At 39.9% G+C, this 20,751-nt stretch overlaps 2 protein-coding genes, 1 long non-coding RNA gene and 1 pseudogene across 4 annotated transcripts; all 4 read right to left on the bottom strand.

Annotated features, from left to right (window-relative positions):
- Nucleotides 1-15: 15 nt before the first annotated feature.
- LOC147328037 (uncharacterized) lies at nucleotides 16-3,400 on the bottom strand. The gene is made up of 13 exons (XM_086296162.1): nucleotides 3,244-3,400; nucleotides 2,990-3,045; nucleotides 2,622-2,691; nucleotides 2,429-2,512; nucleotides 1,885-1,940; nucleotides 1,475-1,565; nucleotides 1,327-1,389; nucleotides 1,117-1,217; nucleotides 937-996; nucleotides 705-836; nucleotides 489-612; nucleotides 251-402; nucleotides 16-145 (listed from the first exon to the last, which is right to left on the bottom strand). The coding sequence occupies exons 1-13, from the start codon at nucleotides 3,268-3,270 to the stop codon at nucleotides 16-18; spliced, it is 1,146 nt and encodes a 381-aa protein (XP_086152288.1). The 5' UTR covers nucleotides 3,271-3,400.
- A 699-nt stretch (nucleotides 3,401-4,099) lies between these two features.
- On the bottom strand, nucleotides 4,100-14,981 carry LOC147328036 (uncharacterized). 2 transcript variants are annotated; one of them, XR_015129911.1, is made up of 8 exons: nucleotides 14,614-14,981; nucleotides 12,109-12,209; nucleotides 11,540-11,872; nucleotides 9,570-9,668; nucleotides 8,843-8,973; nucleotides 8,186-8,277; nucleotides 4,639-4,744; nucleotides 4,100-4,325 (listed from the first exon to the last, which is right to left on the bottom strand). XR_015129911.1 is itself a non-coding variant. In XM_086296164.1 (6 exons), the coding sequence occupies exons 1-6, from the start codon at nucleotides 14,628-14,630 to the stop codon at nucleotides 8,131-8,133; spliced, it is 828 nt and encodes a 275-aa protein (XP_086152290.1). In that variant the 5' UTR covers nucleotides 14,631-14,981; the 3' UTR covers nucleotides 7,131-8,130. The 2 variants fall into 2 exon arrangements, 1 of the variants encoding a protein (XP_086152290.1); XM_086296164.1 differs by lacking the exons at nucleotides 4,100-4,325; nucleotides 4,639-4,744 and having other exon boundaries at nucleotides 7,131-8,277.
- Nucleotides 14,982-18,020: 3,039 nt separating this feature from the next.
- LOC147328035 (uncharacterized) lies at nucleotides 18,021-19,645 on the bottom strand (annotated as a pseudogene).
- A 33-nt stretch (nucleotides 19,646-19,678) lies between these two features.
- On the bottom strand, nucleotides 19,679-20,297 carry LOC147328034 (uncharacterized). The gene is made up of 3 exons (XR_015130053.1): nucleotides 20,172-20,297; nucleotides 19,922-20,055; nucleotides 19,679-19,815 (listed from the first exon to the last, which is right to left on the bottom strand). It is a non-coding gene; the product is annotated as an uncharacterized LOC147328034 (long non-coding RNA).
- Nucleotides 20,298-20,751: the final 454 nt, after the last annotated feature.

Raw genomic sequence — 20,751 nt, 5'->3', positions numbered from 1 at the left:
TTAAGATCGCTGACACTACAACTCTATTGGAATTTGTGATCTTACCTTCAAGTATGTCTCTAACATGTTTATAATAGACCCCTCTGGAACAAGGTCAAGAGACAAGCTGGTGAAGTCCTCGTGCTGTGATGATTGGTGACCACAGCTACACATTTCAGGAGTAACGTAGTTAAAGTAAAGATCAGGTAGGTGGAAAAAAGGTATATGAAAATATTGCAACCAGCTCTGCATTTCTGAAAGACAGGCTTACCTCTTGCATGTCCTCATGTTTTCCATTTTAAAAATGTGATGCTCTTCTACTGGGCAGGTATAACTTTGGCCCAGGAGAGCTGCGTTCCTCTCCAGGTGAGGTGCGAGCCTTTTGACCTCATTGAGGAACAATGTTAGGAATTCATGAGCGTCCTGAAAGAAAAGCAGAGAGATTTAAAACAGTACATCAAAATCAGAAGGTAAAGCAAAAAAACAAAATGTCCAAATAGCTGACGCACTTTCTGTGCACTGCCGGTGTATTCAGGAGCTTGACTGCTGAATGCCTTCTTAAAAGCTCTTAGGTGGTGATCTTTAAGGCCATAATCTGTTGACTCATGACAGTCCCTGACATCAATGAGCCTTCTGTAGAAAGGAAAGGGTAAACAGACATTTCTGCTGTTAGATCTCTTTGTTCTTCAGGTTTTTGAAGAAAGTAGAAGGTTGACGTAGCGCACCTTAAGAGCTGAGCTTCTGGATCTGTGCTCCACAAAACCTCCTGACGCCTGATGTCTCTTATGAACTCCTCAATGTTGAGGAGGCTCTGCAGGCAGGAGTTCATGTAGCAGGTGTTTCCGATGTTTGGAAACCTGACACACACGCACAACGTTTACAGTATCAGTGTAAAAGAATTCATTTTCTCCACTTTGACAAAGTGAGCTTTGGTCTTTGTGCACCACGTGTACTCACCCGAAGCAGTCTATAGTCCCAGTTTGACTTTCTATTATTTCTCCACCGCATGCTACACTGCTCCAAAAAGGTAAAAACACAAACACAAAATTAGGAAAGATGTCAGGATGCTGAGCAGTGTATGTGCATGGATGCATGAGCTTTGAAGTTGAAACATTTTGGAGGACGTCTTTCTCTTACCTGTTAAACACATGCTCCCATCCACTCTCTTGGTCCAGAAGCTCCATAATCCAAGTGTCCCAACTCAGGTCTGCTGGGATCGTTTCCGTGGTGCTTCTTACCTGATATAAATATATAGGACATAGCTGTGTGCCTCATTGCTCTTAATTGCTCTCATTTAACTGTGATGAGTAAATGCTTGATGACAGTGACTCTTTCCATAAAACATACCTTCCCGGATTTAAAAAGAGTCTTCACAGTGTTGCTCTCTGCCTCTGCATCGCTGTCAGTTTGCTGCAGAGGACGAACAAACATAAGTTTATTAAAAAGTACATTTTAAAGAGAATGTGTATTTCATATGTTTTGTGTAAAAGCAAACCGAGGAACAGCAGAAGATGTGTCTCCATTTTCTCTTCTTTTGGCCATTTTCAGGGTTAGCTGGTGTGGCAGCAACAGAAGCATCCGGGATGCTGATGAGGACAAAAGTGTAAATGTTGTGGAAATTTATAAGAAGGAGTACATTTTGCTAATACAGATTGCTAATAAAAGTGAATAACTGTAATGGAATACCAACATGAACAAAATCATGTATTTTATACATTTACACTCTACATTTTCAAACGCTAATCTCTGCATCCATATAAATAATAGACAAGACTAGAAGGAGTAAAAAAGATGTAAATACACAAGGTGGAAGAAAAATGCCAATAAAAGGGAAATAAAAGAGCTCCAACTCAACCACTGCTATAAATATCTCCAGCAGCATTAAAGAGTGGCGCATTTCTTTACCTCTGATGAGACGTAGAAGGAATTTCCTTCTCTGCCACGTTTTGTTTGTGTAATTTCTGTTTAGAAACAAGAAAAGCAACATCAGTAATGGCATAAAACAAACATACCAAGTGGGTCTCTCCATGAAAAGTGTCCAGTTAGAGAATTTGGTATTATTTCATATTATTTATCACTTTAGTGAGCTGTCAGCTCATGAAGCAGATATAGGAATATCTTTAAATAAAATAAAAACAATTTATTCATGCCTTAAATTGAGTTTTAAAGTTTGTCCTATGAAATACAAAATCCTTCATTTGGTTCTGATCAAAATTCAGTTTTTACAGAAATCATCCATGAAGCTTCAAAAATGCTTATTCACCATAAAAAATATTTAGAGAAACATCCTGCAAGTCTCTTCGAACTTACCTTTCTGTGAAAAAAAAACGTTTAAACATCTTTGAACTTAATTTGAGGACATGGCTGTGTGCTAAATTGCTCTTAATTCTTCTCATTTAACTGTGATGAGTAAATGCTTGATGACAGTGACTCTTTCCATAAAACATACCTTCCAGAATTTAAAAAGAAACCAGCGACACTTTTTTTGTGTCTTCACAGTGTTGCTCTCTGCCTCTGCATCGCTGTCAGTTTGCTGCAGAGGACGAACAAACATACGTTTATTAAAAAAGTAAAGTCACTTTAAATTAACAAGTGCAATTTAAAGAGAATGTGCATTTCATATGTTTTGTGTAAAAGCAAACCGAGGAACAGCAGAGGTGTCTCCATTTTCTCTTCTTTTGACCATTTTCAGTAACAGGAGCATCCGGGATGCTGATGAGGACAAAAGTGTAAATGTTATTTTTCAAAGTGCAAATTTTTAACAAGGAGTACATGCTGGAGATTGCAGATAAAAATTAATAACTGTAATGGAACAAAATCATGTATTTTGTACATTTACACTCTACATTTTCAAACGCTAATCTCTGAATCAATATAAATTATAGACAAGACTAGAAGTAGTAAAAAAGATGTAAATACAAAACACCAATAAAAGGGAAATAAAAGAGCTCCAACTCAACCACTGCTATAAATATCTCCAGCAGCATTAAAGACTGGCGCATTTCTTTACCTCTGATGAGACGTAGAAGGAATTTCCTTCTCTGCCACGTTTTGTTTGTGTGATTTCTGTTTAGAAACAAGAAAACCAACATCAGTAATGGCATAAAACAAAGTATATGGTATGAAAATACAAAATCCTTCATTTGGATTCAAAATTCAGTTTTTACAGAAATCATCCAAGAAGCTTCCTTAAAAGTTTCAAAAATGCTTGTTTACCATAAGAAAATATTCATAGAAATGTGCTGCGAGTCTCTTCAAACTTACCTTTCTGTGAAAAAGAAGTTTAAACATCTTTGGACTTGATGTGATCGCAGCCAAAATCTCCTCAGCTTTGCAAAAGTTCAACTGAAAACAAGCAGTCAAAGGTTGTATATTTATAAACTTTCAGCATAGAACGTTCATACCCTGAACAGCAAACATCATCATTATGATGTATGGGGCAAATTTGCATATTTTGGAATGTATGCTCATTTGAACTGTATGGTGCTCGTCTCCAAGCAACTGCTACACAAAACAGGTCAAGTCAAGTGGCTTTTATTGTCATTTTAACCACGTGCAGAGGTGCTGTACAGAGTGAAACGAGACAGCGTTCCTCCGAGACCCTGGTGCTATATATGACATATACGGACAAACCCAGGACTACATAAAGTGCAGTGTGCATAAATTGCAAAAATAAACAAGACAAAACAGTGCAAAACGTGACAGAACAGGACGAAACAGACACAAGACAATGGAAATGTGCAAAATGCTGAGTATTGTGCAAAAGTAACTTGGTGTCTGTATGTATGTATATGAGTGTGAGATACTGCAGATAAGTGCTTGGTAGTGACATGTGTGAAGGTGTGCGTGTGCCAGTGCAGTCACTGAGTGTTCAGGGGTCTGACGGCTTGTGGGAAGAAACTTTTCCGTAGTTTGGTAGCGAGGGCCCGGATGTTGTGGGACCTCTTTCCAGAAGGCAGCAGGGTGAAGAGTGTGTTTGAAGGCTGTGTGGGGTCCTCCAGCAAGCGGGTGTTATAAGGAGGGGAGAGGGGCTCCAATGACCTTCTTAGCTGCTCTCACAGTGTGTAGCTGTCCATACCTCAACGTTACAAAAGCACAACCACTGTCCACACCCCAACCACACCTCACCTCACAGTAAATGATCATTTCCATTTTAAGCATTTCCAAATAATCATTTTCCATACTGCCAGTATAAATATACACAGTATACTGCATCACTACAATATACAGTTGTGTGCAGCACCCGTGCGTCATTATAGGTGAGCCAAGGATCTGATGTAGAGTGTGGACTCTCCTCAAGATGGACAGAATTACAGATGCAGCAGCTGTTTCCGATGTATGGAAACCTGACACACAAACAACAGTTTACAGTATCAGTGTAAAAAAATGTCCTTTGACCTTTACTTTTGTCAAACAGCGGCCATATGGACTTGTACTGAACATCGACAGCACGAGAGGTAACGTGGCAAAGTAACAGAATAACCGATTAAACAAAGATGCGCCAATACAATACGAGGAATAAAATAAATGAAATGAAATACAAAAAACAAAAATACGGCAGTGGCCCCTGTCTGTGCAGAACAAAATACAAAGAACTAAATCACACAAGGCTCCTTTAAAAAATGTGGAAGTGTTACATACATTTTTATAAATACTTACATTCCACAGAAATCTCAGCTCACTTGCAATACTGCAGCACACAGACGATCTCGCAGCTTATCCCTTGCATGGAGAAAATGGCCGCTCCACACTGCACATACAGGTCCTTTGCATCATACATTTAAGAAATACATCATCTTGTTAAAATACTGACGTTTTGCCACTGCACTACAATTATAACAATATGTTTCAATGAGTTATGTGCATATTTAACAATTCCCTACCAACAATTTAACTCCTTCACAACATTCCCGTTCCACATCCACAACAAAAAGAAAGGTAAACAGGAAGTCCCAAGATGCATTTCTTGTTAAGTTTTTTTGGAAAACTGCAGTTAACCCTTAAGCACTGCCCCCTACACAAACCTATAAAATTAACAGCTTCAAGTGCACACAACATGCAGATAACCCAAGAAATAGCACAAGCAATAACATTAAATTACCCAACAACATTCTTGTCTTACCATACATGGAAACAAAGAAAAACATTTTAAGACCCCTTTTTGAACCTTAAATGGATATTTGGTTAACTGAAATGGAAAATATTATTAATTTACCACTCGGCTACACTCTCCCCTGCAATCAGTCAATGCCCTCGGTGGCTAATAAACCTCGACTGAATGGAAACCCCCCCGCAGTGTTGTTTTTCTTTTTTTCTAAACAGAGCTGCCCCTAGACTTGTTCAAATCTGAGATGCCATGTCAGTGCTAATTGCTACAGCATTGCAGGCAGATTTGGGCAAATGAAACAGGTTTGAATGTGACCCTGCAGTACTGCAGATTTGACCTAAGGTGTCCACAGTCGTAAATTCCAGCGGAGATGCCAGAGGGATCAACTGCAACCCAACCAGTGAACCTGCAAATTGGTTTTGTATGGTTTTTTTGGCTTTTTCTCTACTCATTTTTTGTCATGTTGGATTATAGAATCAAGAACATTTGAATTCCCAGTCAACACAGAACACAGAAATAAGTGCATCTCTAGGCCTGGATGTGCCTTTCTCCTTCAAACGATCAAAACAAAATCAGCATTAGCTCAGAGTAGGTTGATTGGATAAGCATAGTTCAAGTGATTTAACTGATTATTATTTAGTTTTATTTCATTTAGCTTTTTTTCCTGCCAAACTGCTTTAATAAAATATCCTGTAATAGGTTCAAATGGTGGATATTCACTTTTTAAACTTTTGTTAAGCAGTGCAGGTAAAAATCCGAGTATTTATCCTTATTAGTGCAAATAGCTTTTACAGGTTACTCCAGCCCTTTAAATACTGTCCAGGCCCGTAAAATTGACCATGTTATTAAGAAGTGCACCAATCTAGAGGGGAGCTGTCATAACAGGTGGGACTGGTAGGATTTGACCTGCAAGGCTACTCAGGTTTTGCTTATCTCATCAGGGGAAGCAGGGAGGACGTGCCGACTTCAACGTATTTAGAGCTGGGCGAGTCCCCCCACCCACATCAGCTCCATCTGAATTGTGCATTTCCTTCTGGGTAAGACCCATAGGATCAGAGATTGCAACCTTTTAACCACAGAGCTGATCCAGGCTTCCTGTATTTGTGGTGCCGGTCCTGCTGATCCTACTGGAAGAGTTTTACAATAGAAAAACTGTCAAGTGCTGCTCTCTTGTGGTTAAAAGTGAGACTATCAGTAGCCATGTGACTGGCTTTTACTCTGCAGGAGACTAAATAAATAAAACAAAACTAACTGATGAATGAATGAATAATCTAAGAGTTCAAATAGATCGTGGCTTTTATTGGTCATATTCTTTTTTTCACTCTGGGACTGCCATTAAAATGTATATTCACAAATTACACTGTTTGCCAAATTTGTGTCAGTAAAACCAAACCATAGCAGGTCTCACATTCACTCCTCATGCTATCCCTTTGTCACAAATCACCCTTCACAGTGGTCTTCACACACTCCAACCTGCCTGCATTATTTTCTTCACCTCTCTGCATTGCCCGTTGTTTTGAATGGCACGCACCAGATACATAACACAGCTACCTTCACTACTTATACTTCTGCAGCTCTGTTGTTACACCTTTCTCCCACTCATTCACAAGTATTCTGTCTTCCTTCTACTGACTTTTATACCTCTTCTCTCCAGAGCACACATCCACCTGCTCCCTGCTTTCACAATGTCGCTTGCAAACATCAGTTCATGGAGACTCCAGCCTGACCCCATCAGTAAACCTACCCACCACTATTGCAAACAAGAAGAAGCTCAGAGTCAATCACTGATGTAATTCCACCCTCACCTTAAACCCATCTGGGACTCGTACTGAAAATCTCACCACTCTATCAAGGTACAACTCCTGACAAAGTCTCCTCTCAAAGCAAACATTCCTCTCAGTGCAGGTGATATGAAGAAGACACTGCTGAAAATAGCCCAGTAACCTGAAAAAGTGGGGAAACAATGCCTAGGAAATATGCTCACAAAACCCTAAATCAAAACAAATTTCACTCTATGAAAGTGCAAGCACCACATAATGCAGGTTTTTATTGACAGCAATGACAAATGAGTTTAATCCAGAACATACTGTACACTCTCCCCTTTGAACAATAAAGATCTTGCAGCATTTACTTAAACCAGATATACTGTTTGTATGTGTGTGCGTGTGTGTGTTTGTGTGTGTTTCATTGAATATTTTTCATTGAATGTTTTTTTTATTATATACCTCAGATTACTGTTCTTATATTCCAGAGCACAGAGCACAAATTATGGAGAAGGTTTGGAATTAACAATAATAAAGCATACAAGCCAAGAAACAAACAAACAAACAAAACTACAACTGTTTCAAAACATGTCTGTTATTTCCATTCTAATAAATGACTGGGTGTGTAAAGCGCTTTGGGGTCCCTAGGGGGACTAGTAAAAGCGCTATACAAATACAGGCCATTTACCAATAAACAGTCTAACCAGTTATCATCCAGTCTCATCTCCACTTTCAGAACTCTAATTACATCAGTTATTTATATGCGACTGTTATCAAATCAACATTAATAAACCATGTGAGATATCTGCATGTAGAAATATAAACCACTCATCCCCATCCCCACCCTCCCACCCATCTTCGGTGGTTTTTGGCCACAAGTGTGTTTCACATGTCCTCGCATGCACCCTCCAAGTTATAATACATAAACAAGAAACACTCACCACGTGTTCATTTGTGCTAAACTAACAGATGAATAATCAGGCTGCTGATGTTTATTATGGTGTCTGAGGTCTAGGTCCACACAAGCAACAACCCAAACCTATCCCTATGATATCACAATATATATTTATGCTTTTTTCAAATGCCCTCTCAAGTCTCGAATAATCAGGGAACAGAGGCAATGCAACACTATGAATGGTCACTTTGAGTGCATCATTGTGATTTATATCACTTCAAAAACAAAAATCAACCAAAAGCAGTGACACAAAAGAAGAAGAAAAAACACCCCATCAACAGCTTCAAAAGAAACCCTCCAGAAGTGAATAATATTCGACTACATATCTAAACAAGCTCATAGGGGTTTTGTGTTGGCTGCTCTGGAGCTGCTGCTGGGCACCTGTTGGTCTTCATCATAACTTCATACACATAATCATTGGATCCTTGCAGGGAAGGTCTTGCTTTTCTTTCATGGCTTTTCATTTTTCTCGCCTGTCAATAGTAAAATACCACTGTATCAGTTTTCTGTATAAATAGTATGATGGTTTAAGCAGATTTCAAAAAAGTACATCCAGTTAACTTCTAGAAAGTTTTCATTTTTGACAAATGATTTGACACATGGTAAAACAATAAAACAGTGCTCACAGTGGGTACAAAGCCAAGTGGAGTTCTTAAGAAGTGGAGTTTACAGAGGACAGGTGTGTTAGTGTATTATTAACGTTGGGTTTTGTAACAAAGAAAAATTATTTTCATCTTGAGCTAACAGAGCGAAAGACGTGAACAGTGTGATGCACTTTCCAAGGAGCTGCAGCCCTTTCACAGCTGCACTTCAAGATCCAAACAGATAATTCAGTGGTTTCTGATATAATCAGCAAGTCAGCGCAAGAGCGTTTACAGTGTTTACAGCAGTCATACTTGGTTGCGGTGAGGCTAATAAATGTGTACATTTACATGTCTGCAGACAGAAGATAACCACTGCTGCACACCATAGCTGCAGGGCTGGATTACATAACAGTACCTTACATAGAAAGCTTTAAGTAGAAAGAACTGAACTCACCTTCTGGATCATCAGTAGGATTAAGATTATGATGAACAGCAGGATGATGGTGGAAATACTGATGATTAACACCAGAGGTAGATGTCTCTCCTCTGCAGTGGACAAGAGCGCTTTTTGTCTGGAACATGGTTCTGTGTGAAATACAGGGAAACACAAGTGATGTCTTCATTCAGCTACATAAGAAGTTTACCATCCTGGTGCACTCCTTTAATTACACTGTTCTAACTTTAAATTTGCAATGTAATGCAGAATTCTCCAAAGGAAAACTCAAGAAGAGCTCATCTAAAAATAAAAGGAAGATTGCTCTTCTCTTTGTATATCATATAGGAAGAGGAAAAGTAATTAAAAGTAATTAAAATCTGTGTTGTCACTGTTTGTTTAAAAAAAACAATAGCCTTTTATATTACTTTTATTCAGCATTACTGTTGAGGGTGTCACCAAGCCCAAATGGCACATCAGTAATTGTGAATTATGGTCTATTGTGTTTTATATCTACTGTAAGTTGAGTTCAGCCCTACTGAAGACCACAACCATAAGAGATATCACAATTGTAAAACTTAACATAAAATCGTTTTCTTTGTTATTGCTACTTCTTTTTTTTATAGCTTCATAAAGTGTGCAAGCTAATTTGTGGCAATGGAAGCATCTGTATGCAGTGCACCTCACTTGGCTGATAACAGCACTGGGAGTTAACAGACAGGCTGTTAGTTGAGAGAATCAAACTGACCTTTGGGATGCTCGGTAGTATTATGCTCACGATTACCACCAGGTAGACGTCTCTTCTCTGTGGTCGTCTGGAGCTCTCTGTTAGGTTTGTTTGTTATTTCTGTATGGAAAAAAATGTAAATACAAATTTAGAATAGCTTTAACTGTACTTTAACAGCAAAAAAAATTTTGATACAAAACCCTTCATAGTCAGGAAGGACAACAGAAAATTGGTATTTTTTGTATATGTCACCTTGACAAGAAAAGTGGATTAGGTCACATCATTTACAAGCTGGAGTAATGAAACATATAGAAGACACATTAAACAGGAGCCCTGTGTTTGTATACGACCAAAGAAGTTGTGTAAAGTGTAAATTAAAACTGAATGTAATGATCTGCAAATCTCATAAACACAGAAAACATGTCAAATATTTAAATTGTGAAATTTTACTTTTTCATGAAAAATATTAAGTCATTTTTCATTTGATGGCAGCAGTTTGTCTCAAAATGATGGTGGAGGGCAAAAAAAGACTGTAAAATAAAGTAGTAGCAAAAACAAAGCCCTGCAGGAACACTTCACCTCTTGCTAATTAGGTTAATTGGCAGGAAGTCAGCGTTATAACAAAGTACAAAAAGAGCATTGTAGCGAGGCAGAGTTTCTAAGAAGTAAAGATGGGCAGAGGGCCATTAATTGGTAAAAACTATAATGTTCCTCAATGTAAAACCATTAAGACTGAATATCTCATCATCTGTATTACATAATATCAAAAGATTCAGAGAATTAGTATTGGATGCCAGTGATCTTTGGGCCTTCAGGTGGTAGTTCAGTAAAAACAGGTATGATTTTACCTTGGAAATCATTGCATGGTTTCAGGAACACAGCCATAAATCACTGCCTGTGTTAGTTGACCATGCCATCCTCAAAAGGAGGTTAAAGCTTTATCATGCAAAGAAGCCATATGTGTATGTGATCTAGAAACAGTGCCATCTTCTCTGGGCCAAAGTTAGTTTTAAATGAAGTCGAAAACTGTTCTGTGGACAAAAAACCCGAAATTTGAAATACTTCTTGGAAAACTTGGACTCTTTCAGACTAAAGAAGAGAGGGACCATTAGTGAGGATGCATTAGTGCCTGTGGAACTGAAAGCCTGTACATTTGGCACCATCGATTTTGAAAGGTATATGCAGGTTTTAGAGCAACAAACAGTAGGTTCCAATCTGGACAACACGGTGCCGAGCTCTTCAGCCTGTATTCCAAACTTTCACCAACTGAAAACATTTGGTGCATCATAAAAAGAAAAACATGGCAAGGAAGACCCTGGACTGTTGAGCAGCTAGAGTGCTATTGGACAAAAATGGGACATTACTTTCCTAAAAGTCCAGCAACTGATCTGTTGTTTAAAAAAAAGTAGGTATGCTGCACAGTACTAAATGTGACCCTGTCCTAATGTTTTGTAGATGTGTTGACCTAATTTTTTTCTTTAAATTGTATATATTTTCAGTTTAAATATTCTGTTATGAATAAAATGTGGGTTTATGAGATTTGCAAATCACTGTGTGCTGTTTTTAGTAACATTTTACAGTGAACTTTTTTTAAAAAATGAGGTTATATTTTACAGATTCAGAAGTGCAAAAGTATTAAACTGAAACAGTTGTTGCTGGTACAATAACTTTCTTAAATATATTTTTCAGCAACAGTGGTGTTTATAGAGTGCTATCCTGCCTAAATACTTCATAAAAATACTACATATTGGAGTTTAGGGTTATAAAAAGCTGACTTTCCTGGAGCCCAAATAACCACATCCATGTGTAATGTCACCACTGTGTAGGTAAATATAAACCAACTTCCTATACTGTTGCTACTTCGTAATGTAAAAATCACATCCTGAATTTGTAACTGTGTACTGTACATTTACAGTACACTGTCTTTAGCCCCTCTAAAGTCTTTTAGTTACTGGACAAGATTTTGGAGTTAAATGGAAGAAAACACTCACCTCTTACAAAAACTGTGTAGACTTTGCACTCAACACTTTTGTCTACTGATTCTTTGTAGACACAAGTGTAGACACCAGAATCATCCACAGTCAGATTGGTCATGGTGATGCTGTGGTTCATGGGAGCTCCGTTTGACTCAATCCTGCCTTTGTATCTCGATCGCACAGCGACTTTGCTGTTTACATGGTTTCTATAGTAATACACCTCATTCTGTTCAGTAAACCTATGATACAGATACATCCCAACATATCGACCATTGTTTTTGGGGCATTCTTCTGAGGAACACTTCAAAGTGATGCTCTCACCAGGCTCTGTGATGATTATAGTGCCTTCTGTTATAAAAGAGACAAAGTCTCTGATTAAAGACATGTCAAAGACACCTGCATTAACAGTGGCTGAATACCAGTTGTTCTGGAAGCACTTTAGACACATATCAAAATGTAATGTGACATTAATTTAAACCAGAAACAAATTAAGAAATGGTAAAAAAGTCCTCTCTCAGCTAGTGTTATTTCATGCAGACATAAACAAAATGAAAACCTCAGAATAGGAAAGTAAATGAACATACCTGAAGTGGAATAAGAAAAAATCAGTACTAGGGCCCAACACAGTCGCATCATCTCTGCAGCAGTGGCAGCATAAACTGCTTGTGTTTCTAATGCTCTCTCTCTATTTACACACACACACAGATAAAAGAGACAGTGAGTAGTGTTTCCTGTATGTATGGTCTGGACTGATGATTAGCGCATCTTGTAGGATAAAATCACTGGTTTCAGTTTTAGATAGTGAAGTTGTGTTTAGCTTTTAAATCTCGATGCAAATGTGTTCATGAGAAAAAATACAGTACAAGTATGTCAATAACTTCTTTAAAATGACTCAGATTTACCATTTAAAAGCAAAAAGCAGATTGCCATGCGCAATCTGACAATGAAGAATAAGACAGCAATAAAAAAAAACCCAACTCATTTCTGTGCTTTACTAACAAAGACACAATGTCTGTTTTTTTAAAAATTACATTTTTTTAAAGCATATAACCTAGTTTACCTCAATATTTTGTAAATAATGTAGATGTAAATCAAATCACCTTTTACAAAAGTTGACAACAGACAATAGCAGTAGATTTTCAACTGGTCTCACGGTTCACATTCCTGCTCATCATCAGAGTATCATACGTATTAAGGAATATATAACATACCGTAAGATGAAGAAATACTGTTAAGGTCAAGGTGCCTCAACCAGATGATCCACTATGAGTCTCTGATTGTTGGACTTAGACCTACACAAAAGCCAATTTTGGCTTCTGATAAATGAAGGCTGGGATGTATTAAAGAAGCATAGTTAATATGTAATGATTGGGAAGTATGGACAGTTATTTCATTCAGTTATTTTTTGGCTATATTACATAAATGTTTGGAGATGTTTCCCTTCCACACTGCAACATTTGAGAAGTGAAATGTTCACTTTAAGCAAGTCCGAATGTCTGTAAAACTTCTTTATTATTTTGGGGATTTCAGAACCATCTGTAACATCTGTGTGTTGCCATATTGTAGTTACTTCACGCAGGTAATGAAACGGCAGCTTTTTTTTCCAGCCACTCCATTTAGGAATCAACATAGTGGGACATCTGCCTCCATCTCACCCATCCTCCACTGTCACATCGCCCTTCTGCATGTCCTCCATCACAACAACCATGAAGGTTCTGTGTGTTCTTCCTTGCTTTAAAGCTGGTGTGCTCCAAATGGCAGCAAAACTATGACTTTGTGGAAAGGCTTAGGGTACTACTGTTGTTCCATGTGCATTAATGTGGAAAACTCTGATGCTTTGGGGATACTCCCAGAGATCTTGGGTCCGTATCCAAAGTTCTTGAGCTGCAGGGATTTATGACTTTCAGAAGAAATAATCTTAATTGAGAGCAGCCTAAGCTCACATGCAGTTGTATACAAACAAAAGCCATGTGCTGCTCAAACCCAGTCTGCCACAATACGCTAAGCAACAACTCAGGTTACTTCCTTCTTAGACAGGTGTGTAGCTTGGTACGGCTGTGGCTGCTCTGTGGTCTCTGTGTCTCAAAATTTCAGCCTGCTAAGTAAAAAGGAATGGCTGATTAGAAGATATGCAGCAGCTGTACCATTCAGCTCAAGCTGGCACTGCTCTCTGAAATGCTCTGCCCCACCTCTGCAGCTAAGCTAAAACCACAGTGTACATCTACAACATTTTGTGTGGTAGTGGGATGTGGCTGTCTTGTCAAAAGACAAAACACCAAATGTTCTTCTCACAGTCACAATCAGAGAAATAAAAGTTTTCCAGGTGTGTGAAAGCACACCAGTGGTTATGTGGGTGCACAAACTGCAATAAAGCTTTTATTTTTAATATTTCCCTGATGTCATTTAAGATGTGTGACATTATTGTATACAACACACACAGCAAAATGTATCGTGCCTACTGCATGTTATAGGCTGGGAGGATGCACAGTCATGCACATTAACCAGCTATGTGGTAACTAAGAGTTCTGTAAAAAAAAAAGAAAAGGGAAGTTAAATTTGATTTCAAATAATATTTGTTTGTTCTTCCTTCATCAGACAGTCTGTCGTTAACGAGCTAACTGCGCTAACGCACTAGTTCCCACCATTTGAGCATTGCGTGGCACATCCGAAATACTGTTTTACTTTTGTCCATGACGCGCTTACCATCAGGGTCATGCTTCACATGAAAACCAAAATAGTTCCAAACGGCAGATCTGAATGAGGGTGGGGGCCGTTCAATTTCGGGTAGCGTTGAGGCAGTTGCCATGTTACAATGAGCTTAGCTTCTGTCTTGCTAGCTTGTGCTGCGACAGTGCAGCCTAGGCGGAGTAGTTGAACGCAGATCCACTGAGCGCTCGACACAGACAGCATCGTCAGAAGAAAAGTTGATAAAATAAATAAAAAATGTGTATTGTTCAATACATATGCATACCGAACCGAAAGCACTGTATCGAACGGTTCAATATCGATACGAGTATTGTTGCACCCCTAATATAATATATTAGCACAGGTATCAATAAAGGACTACCGTATTAAACACTTTTACTAACCGCAGGAAGACAGACATTGGTGTTTAGGCGGGCGATGCTGGGACCCACGCGGGACAGCAGCTCCTCAAACTGGGCAAGGGAAAGACGGTGGTACCGCTGAAAGCGGCCATCATCCATATGCAGCTCCTGGAGCAAGTGGTGAAACTCACCAAACTGCTCATGCTTCTAGAGGACCAGATGGACCCAGGTACGGCGAGGACATCCTTTACGCCGCTGCTCTGCTCTCCACAGTAAATAGAGAAGGAGACTCTCTCTTCAAACGCTAGATTGACAGCTGCCGTCTTGCAAACATACCGTCTGGCACTACTTCCTCCCACATTTCCGCTTCACACGCGTGAAAATTGCATATTTTGAAGCGCGACCAATTCGTGTTGGTCCCGCGTCGAGGTGCAAATGTGCACGCGACCAGCTAGGGGCGGTCTAGTATGGCAAGCCATTAGAGCCAAAATTCGCCACTTTCCTAACCCGTTTGGTTAAGAAATGGCGTAAAAAACGCCGTTTAATTATTCAAAACGCCGAAAAAAACGGCGTTCTGTTCCGACAAACGCCGCTTTTTCCGCCGCTCGGATGGCGCCCTGAACGCACCATCCGAGTGACGTAAAAAGCGGCGTTCAAAGACAGACGGAAACGCCGTTTTTTACGCTACTCGGCACAAAACGCCGTTTTTATGCATCTTTGAACGGCGTTTTTTACGGCGTTCTCTGCCAGCTGTAACGGCGTTTAAAACGGCGTTTTGTTGAAATTATGCAGGGCACTCCCCATGGTTCCCTCATCCAATTACTTTCAACTCATTTCACCCAATCAAAGAAGAGGAAGTGCAGACCACACTAATGCATCACGATTCACCTTGCTGCTAAGTGATTGCCTATTCAGTACCAGTGCTTGTCACAGTATTCACTTGTATTATAATCCCACTATGCATTTTGATGTGTTTAAGGCATGATCGAGCAAACAAACGACAGAATACTTTTTCTGAAACCTTAACTGTGTTACCTGTTATGGCAGCTAACAGGTAATGAGCTGAGCTTCTTTCTTATTTTCCTCTTTACTTCTCTTAACCTTAAACTTATGTCTTAGCAATCAGATCCTGCCATCTTGCATTACCGCTTCGTGCTAGTTATGTTGACTTTTCTCTTCTTTTTACTCCACTTTTTTCACCCGTGTTTGGACACTCGGGGCATGGCTCCTTTGTTTACATTAGGGATCAGCTGTTAGCGCTGCGCCCTGCAGCTGCGCTACCGGCAGACAGACCCTACATCCCCAGTGAGGGAAGAAACGGGGGTGATGTCTCCCGAGGACACCTCACACACCATCTCTCCTTCCTGTAATCACTTTAAATGTGAGATCGCTCCCTGATATGATTGAGGAGCTAATGACGCTAACCCGGTCACAGTGGCAGTATCCCGGCACTGCCCGGCACTCCCTCTGTGAGTAGGCTGCCCGGCTTCCAGCTGCTGCGGGCGGACAAGACGAGAGACAGCGGTGAGAGGAAAGGAGGGGGGCTGGCGGTGTTTGTTAAAGACGGTTGAGGTATCTCTGGGCACATCGCTGTGAAAGAACAACTCTGCAACACAGACATTGCCGTTAGCATTAGCGTTAGCCGTTAGCATCCGTGGAGGTAGCCTGTGACTCTGTGGTCCGCAGACTGCAAACGCAATCTCCGAGAGCTCTTCTTCTAATATCAGGGGACTTTAATCATGTCTCGCTGGACTCCACACTGCCCACCTTCACCCAGTATGTGACCTGCCCCACCGTAGGCAATAAAACATTGTACTTAATGTATGCCAATGAAAAAGTGGCATACAGTTCATCACCTCCCCCTGCCCAGGGAAGATCCGATCGTAACCGAGTGCGTCTTGTCCCTGTGTGCAGCCCTTACTGTGCAGGGAGCCACTAATCACCCACGCAGTGCAGAGATGGTCCGCGGAGGGCATATAAATAAATAATAAAAGCAAGTAAATGACAGTATGCTCTTTCTGAAACAAACGGAGACCTTAACTTTTATCAAAATACCGTTTTACTCAGTTTAAAGTAATACCACTGTATAATAGCCTTCAAATTTAATAATGTTAACAGTATCTCAGGAATATTTTTGCCCTTTCAACATGCATTAAAAAAATAGATATACAGTTTTGAATCAGACCTGTATGTACGTTTTCTCAAAAGTGATGTAAATAATCTCAAGAACCTGAAATAATAGTTTCCCATGTAAACTGGAGATGTCCTTGTCAATGTCATCAGAGTACTCTGGATGTCTTACACGAATTTGAAACATAAAACCAGAGTGGCACATGACAGTGTTGCACATAACATAACTAGTTTATATGACATGAAGTTATAAAAAAAAAAAGAATCCATGTAACATGGTAATGACATCTTTCTGATAACTGTCGGCTGCAGTGTGCATTATCTTGACAAAAGTATAAGATACTGAACCCACTGATATCATGTGGTGGAGGAGCACAAATACCTGGACACCCACATATATACATTTGCTGAACTGGAAGATCAAAACAGAAGCTGTACACAAGCAGTGTATGGGCAGGCTATTTTTTGTGAGCAAGCTTGTGCAGTGCACTTTGATGTGTTCTTCTTGGATCAGGAGAGCAAGCTCTGTGATTGGCTGCACTTCGGAAGCTGTGGTGGAGAGGAAGTGAGTGAACAAACTGCCATGCATCATGGATATTCCTCTCAATCCACCTCACCAGGTACTTCTCTAAAAGTGTGACTCAGGTCTGTTGCCCCAAAGGATACAGGAAATGCACTGATTTCCATGACAGAATTCACAACAACACAGACACAGGTCGGTTCTTTGAAACGGGCGTTTATTACTTGGGCCTTCTCTCCTCGGCTTCACCATCACCAGTACGCCGATACACCATGAGAACTGGTCACAAGCGAACAGTACAAATCAATTAGCAACTTTAGAGTACACATATTAAGTCCAAACACAAATAACAACATTTCTCAAATGACAAATACCTCGTTGGCTGCTTGTCCTGAAAAGAGGTCCTTATGTCCTTGTGTTGCTTTTTCTTTTAGTAAACTTTTAACTTAAAATCGCTTCATGAGAGACATCTGCTCCCTCGCAGTCCATGCAAAGTCTCGTGTACTCTCGTTAAGGGTATTCTCACGAGACACTAGCTCTTACACTTTACACATGTACATTTCAAATAAAGACATTTCAACACAAACTATATATATTCATGATATTATGTAACTTATTATAAATCAGTCATCTACATCATGAAATCCACACAGAACATTTTAACAGCATTTACACCACTACTCAATGGTACATAGTAAACACGTATCATAACTTTTCACATTGTATGTATCCAGTCACCTAGTTATTTTGAAGTCTTTCCACTTGCTGCTATTATGTTTCAGTCATTAATTGAACTGTCTCAGTGATATGTGGAGTCCAGAAAGTATATTAAGCCAGTGATGAGCTCAATACCATGACTCCCTCTGGTGCCACTTAGTGGATTAAACAGTTCTACCACTTGCTCCATCACCATTCCGTCCAGAGTAAATTCAATGTCTGGCACAGTAATCCTCTCAGGCCAGTCGACCAGCAATCCCAGCTCATCTGTACCATGAGCAGCAGCACCACCACCAGAATCTGCACCTGAGCCCTGAGCAGCAGTCGTCTCACTCTCAGTGGCTGTCACACCACCATCAGCTGTCCCACCAATAGTCCCATCAGCAGCAGCTGCTCTGGTCTGAAAGATGTCCTGCATGGCAGTTGAGAATCGGCCCTGTTGCTGGAGGCTGCCTCGGACAAAAATCTGTAATGGGCTCAAGTGTCTCTCTGTCCGCAAGCCATGATTGTTCCACTGTTGAGTGAAGTCTTTCAAATCTCTGTTGATCCTTGGGAGATAGATGTAATGGAGAGCCCAAAGGTGCATTTCATTGTCAATGTCAATGATGCCTTCCTCCTCCAGGTGGTGAAATAAATCACAGTACACATTGGTCATTCCTCGCCACAGATCACCTCAGAGCCTCTCAATTCTCTGATTATGGGTACTCCTTCCTCTTAGGGCACTTCCACGATCAAAGCCTCTGAAAATGTTCATCATCAGGCAGACAGCATTGTTTTCCCCTCCTCTGTCTGTCCGGACCCTCGAGGGTACACCATAGGATACCACGGCTCTGATGAAACTTGATAAAACAGTACTGCTTGTTTGAGGCATGAAGGAAGACCACAAGACGACTGTATCCATCAATAGCCCCATGAATGACTATCCTCCACCTAAAACCGTGGTCCATAAGAAGAAAAATCTTATTTCTGCTTTGTTATTGAAACAATGGAAACACACACTCTTAATTGATTTACATGGCACTATTGCATGTCAAGTTTGTCTGTACGTTGCTTGCGATGTCTGTGTTCTCTCATTTTCCCCTTTAAACATAACCAGTTGTGTTAGAGGACTGCCCATCCCAGGGCCTGGCTCTATTGGATGTGTCTTACTGTTCAACAGTTATATTTGATGTAATGCTGAATTTCACTTTGGTCAAAATAGGTGTTCAACAAATCAGTGTGCTTGGTTACCTTATCAGCTTGTGATTTCCATCAATGTGCCACAATGAGTTTGGACCTGCAACCTGATATGTTCTTCGTTCTGGTCTCCGCAAAACTGCTCTTATGGCAGCTGCTCCAGGATTTATCCGTAGCATGCTTGCTCGAACCCTCCTTCGCTGTACACGTAGTCCACGTACTCGCAGGGAGGCTCTGACAGCCTCAGGACCAATTTGTTCATTGCCAGCGACAATGTCCTGCACATGTTCATCCAGCGCACTGTCAGTCAGTTCCGCATACATTGATGCACGGGTGAAATGATACTGTCTGAAATCAGACAAAAAGAACACGAGTATTTTATCACTGCCATAACAACACACATCATTACTTGACTAGTTAGTGCACATTCAAATATACTAATTTTTACAATTTCACAATACCATTTAATTTGAATAAACAGTGGGTGTGTGTCACAAAAGAACTGAAAGTCACACTGGTTTCAAAAGTCACTGACCGCAGACGTCTTCAAATTGTACGAAGTGAAACATTCAAAATATCAGCCATCTGAGGTGCAGTGAATCCACATGACTTCAGGAATGAAAGCTGTTCCCGAGTGATAAGGTAAAGGGATCTGCCTCTACCTCTGTTGAAAACCACTGGTGCCTGGTATCCAAAAGAGCCTGAAAATATATAAGCGTTTGGTGTATTTGGAAAATAGGTTAAGACAGAGTCATAATTAATTTCACACTTTTGATCAGTCAAGGAATCGACGCAATATGTGCTTACCTTGTTGGCCATGCTGAGTAGACAGTTCGACCTCCTGAATCAATTCAGCCAAGTCACGCAGAAGTTGATCTGCTGCAGTTACACTGATCAGTCTTCCTCTTGCCCACCGAAGGCTTCTCTGCATTGTCTCCAACCTCAAAGACATCAAAAAATTACTTCTTAATTCATGTTATATTTTCAGGCCATATTCCCCCTAAACATTTTATGCAAGTTAAAATGTTAAATGTTTTCCATCATGCTTTCATCATACCTCCTTAACGCTAACTGTAGCACATCTGGCCCAACATCGTCCATCAGCAGCCGCCGTGTACAGTCATTATGAATGTTCTTGCACCTTGAGATGAAAATCCTCCAGGCCATACTTTGTACTGTGATTCTACAAAGACAAAAATTTAAATGATTGCTTTCAACAGGTTTATATATTTAAATAAATCAAAAAATTTCATGTTAGTCTTCTGAAAATTGTGACTGAGCACTTTTGGAAACACTCTGTCATCACTAAGTATTGGGACTGTGAACAGTTACAGAATGCATCTGAAATAAATGTCACATTCTAACAGGTTATAGTTCTGTTAATAGAGCTTTTGAATCTACGTTTCATACATATTCCTATCTTTAATAGCAGTATGTCAACGATGTCAACCAATATTTTCATATTTCAAACACACACCCAAGTTAAAAATTTGAATCTCCGCATCTTCTACTCAGCATATCTGAAAAATCATTTTTGATAATGTTCCAATTCCATTGTCAAATGTTCCCATCCATGTTATTCATCTTTGTTTATTTTAAATGCTGTCATTAGTTTTTTTTTTCCAACTAATTACCAA

This window comes from Aulonocara sp. 'chitande type north' Nkhata Bay, linkage group LG6, assembly GCF_057382095.1.
Source record: "Aulonocara sp. 'chitande type north' Nkhata Bay isolate Kocher_YH1m ecotype deep benthic linkage group LG6, A_spYH_male_GT1.1, whole genome shotgun sequence".
NCBI classification, from domain to species: Eukaryota; Metazoa; Chordata; class Actinopteri; order Cichliformes; family Cichlidae; genus Aulonocara; species Aulonocara sp. 'chitande type north' Nkhata Bay.
Note: the sequence above shows the minus strand (reverse complement) of the source record. Positions and strands in the feature narration are given on the sequence as shown.

Coding starts and splice junctions, on each gene's coding strand:
- LOC147328037 (XM_086296162.1), bottom strand. CDS start 3,270: ATGTTTAAACTTCTTTTTCACAGAAAG. Junction 1,566..1,884: donor CCTTCTACGTCTCATCAGAG/GTAAAGAAATGC, acceptor TGTCCTCATCAG/CATCCCGGATGCTTCTGTTG. Junction 146..250: donor AACATGAGGACATGCAAGAG/GTAAGCCTGTCT, acceptor TGAAATGTGTAG/CTGTGGTCACCAATCATCAC.
- LOC147328036 (XM_086296164.1), bottom strand. Junction 9,669..11,539: donor CTACACAGTTTTTGTAAGAG/GTGAGTGTTTTC, acceptor TTTTCCATACAG/AAATAACAAACAAACCTAAC. Junction 8,278..8,842: donor TCCTACTGATGATCCAGAAG/GTGAGTTCAGTT, acceptor TACTATTGACAG/GCGAGAAAAATGAAAAGCCA.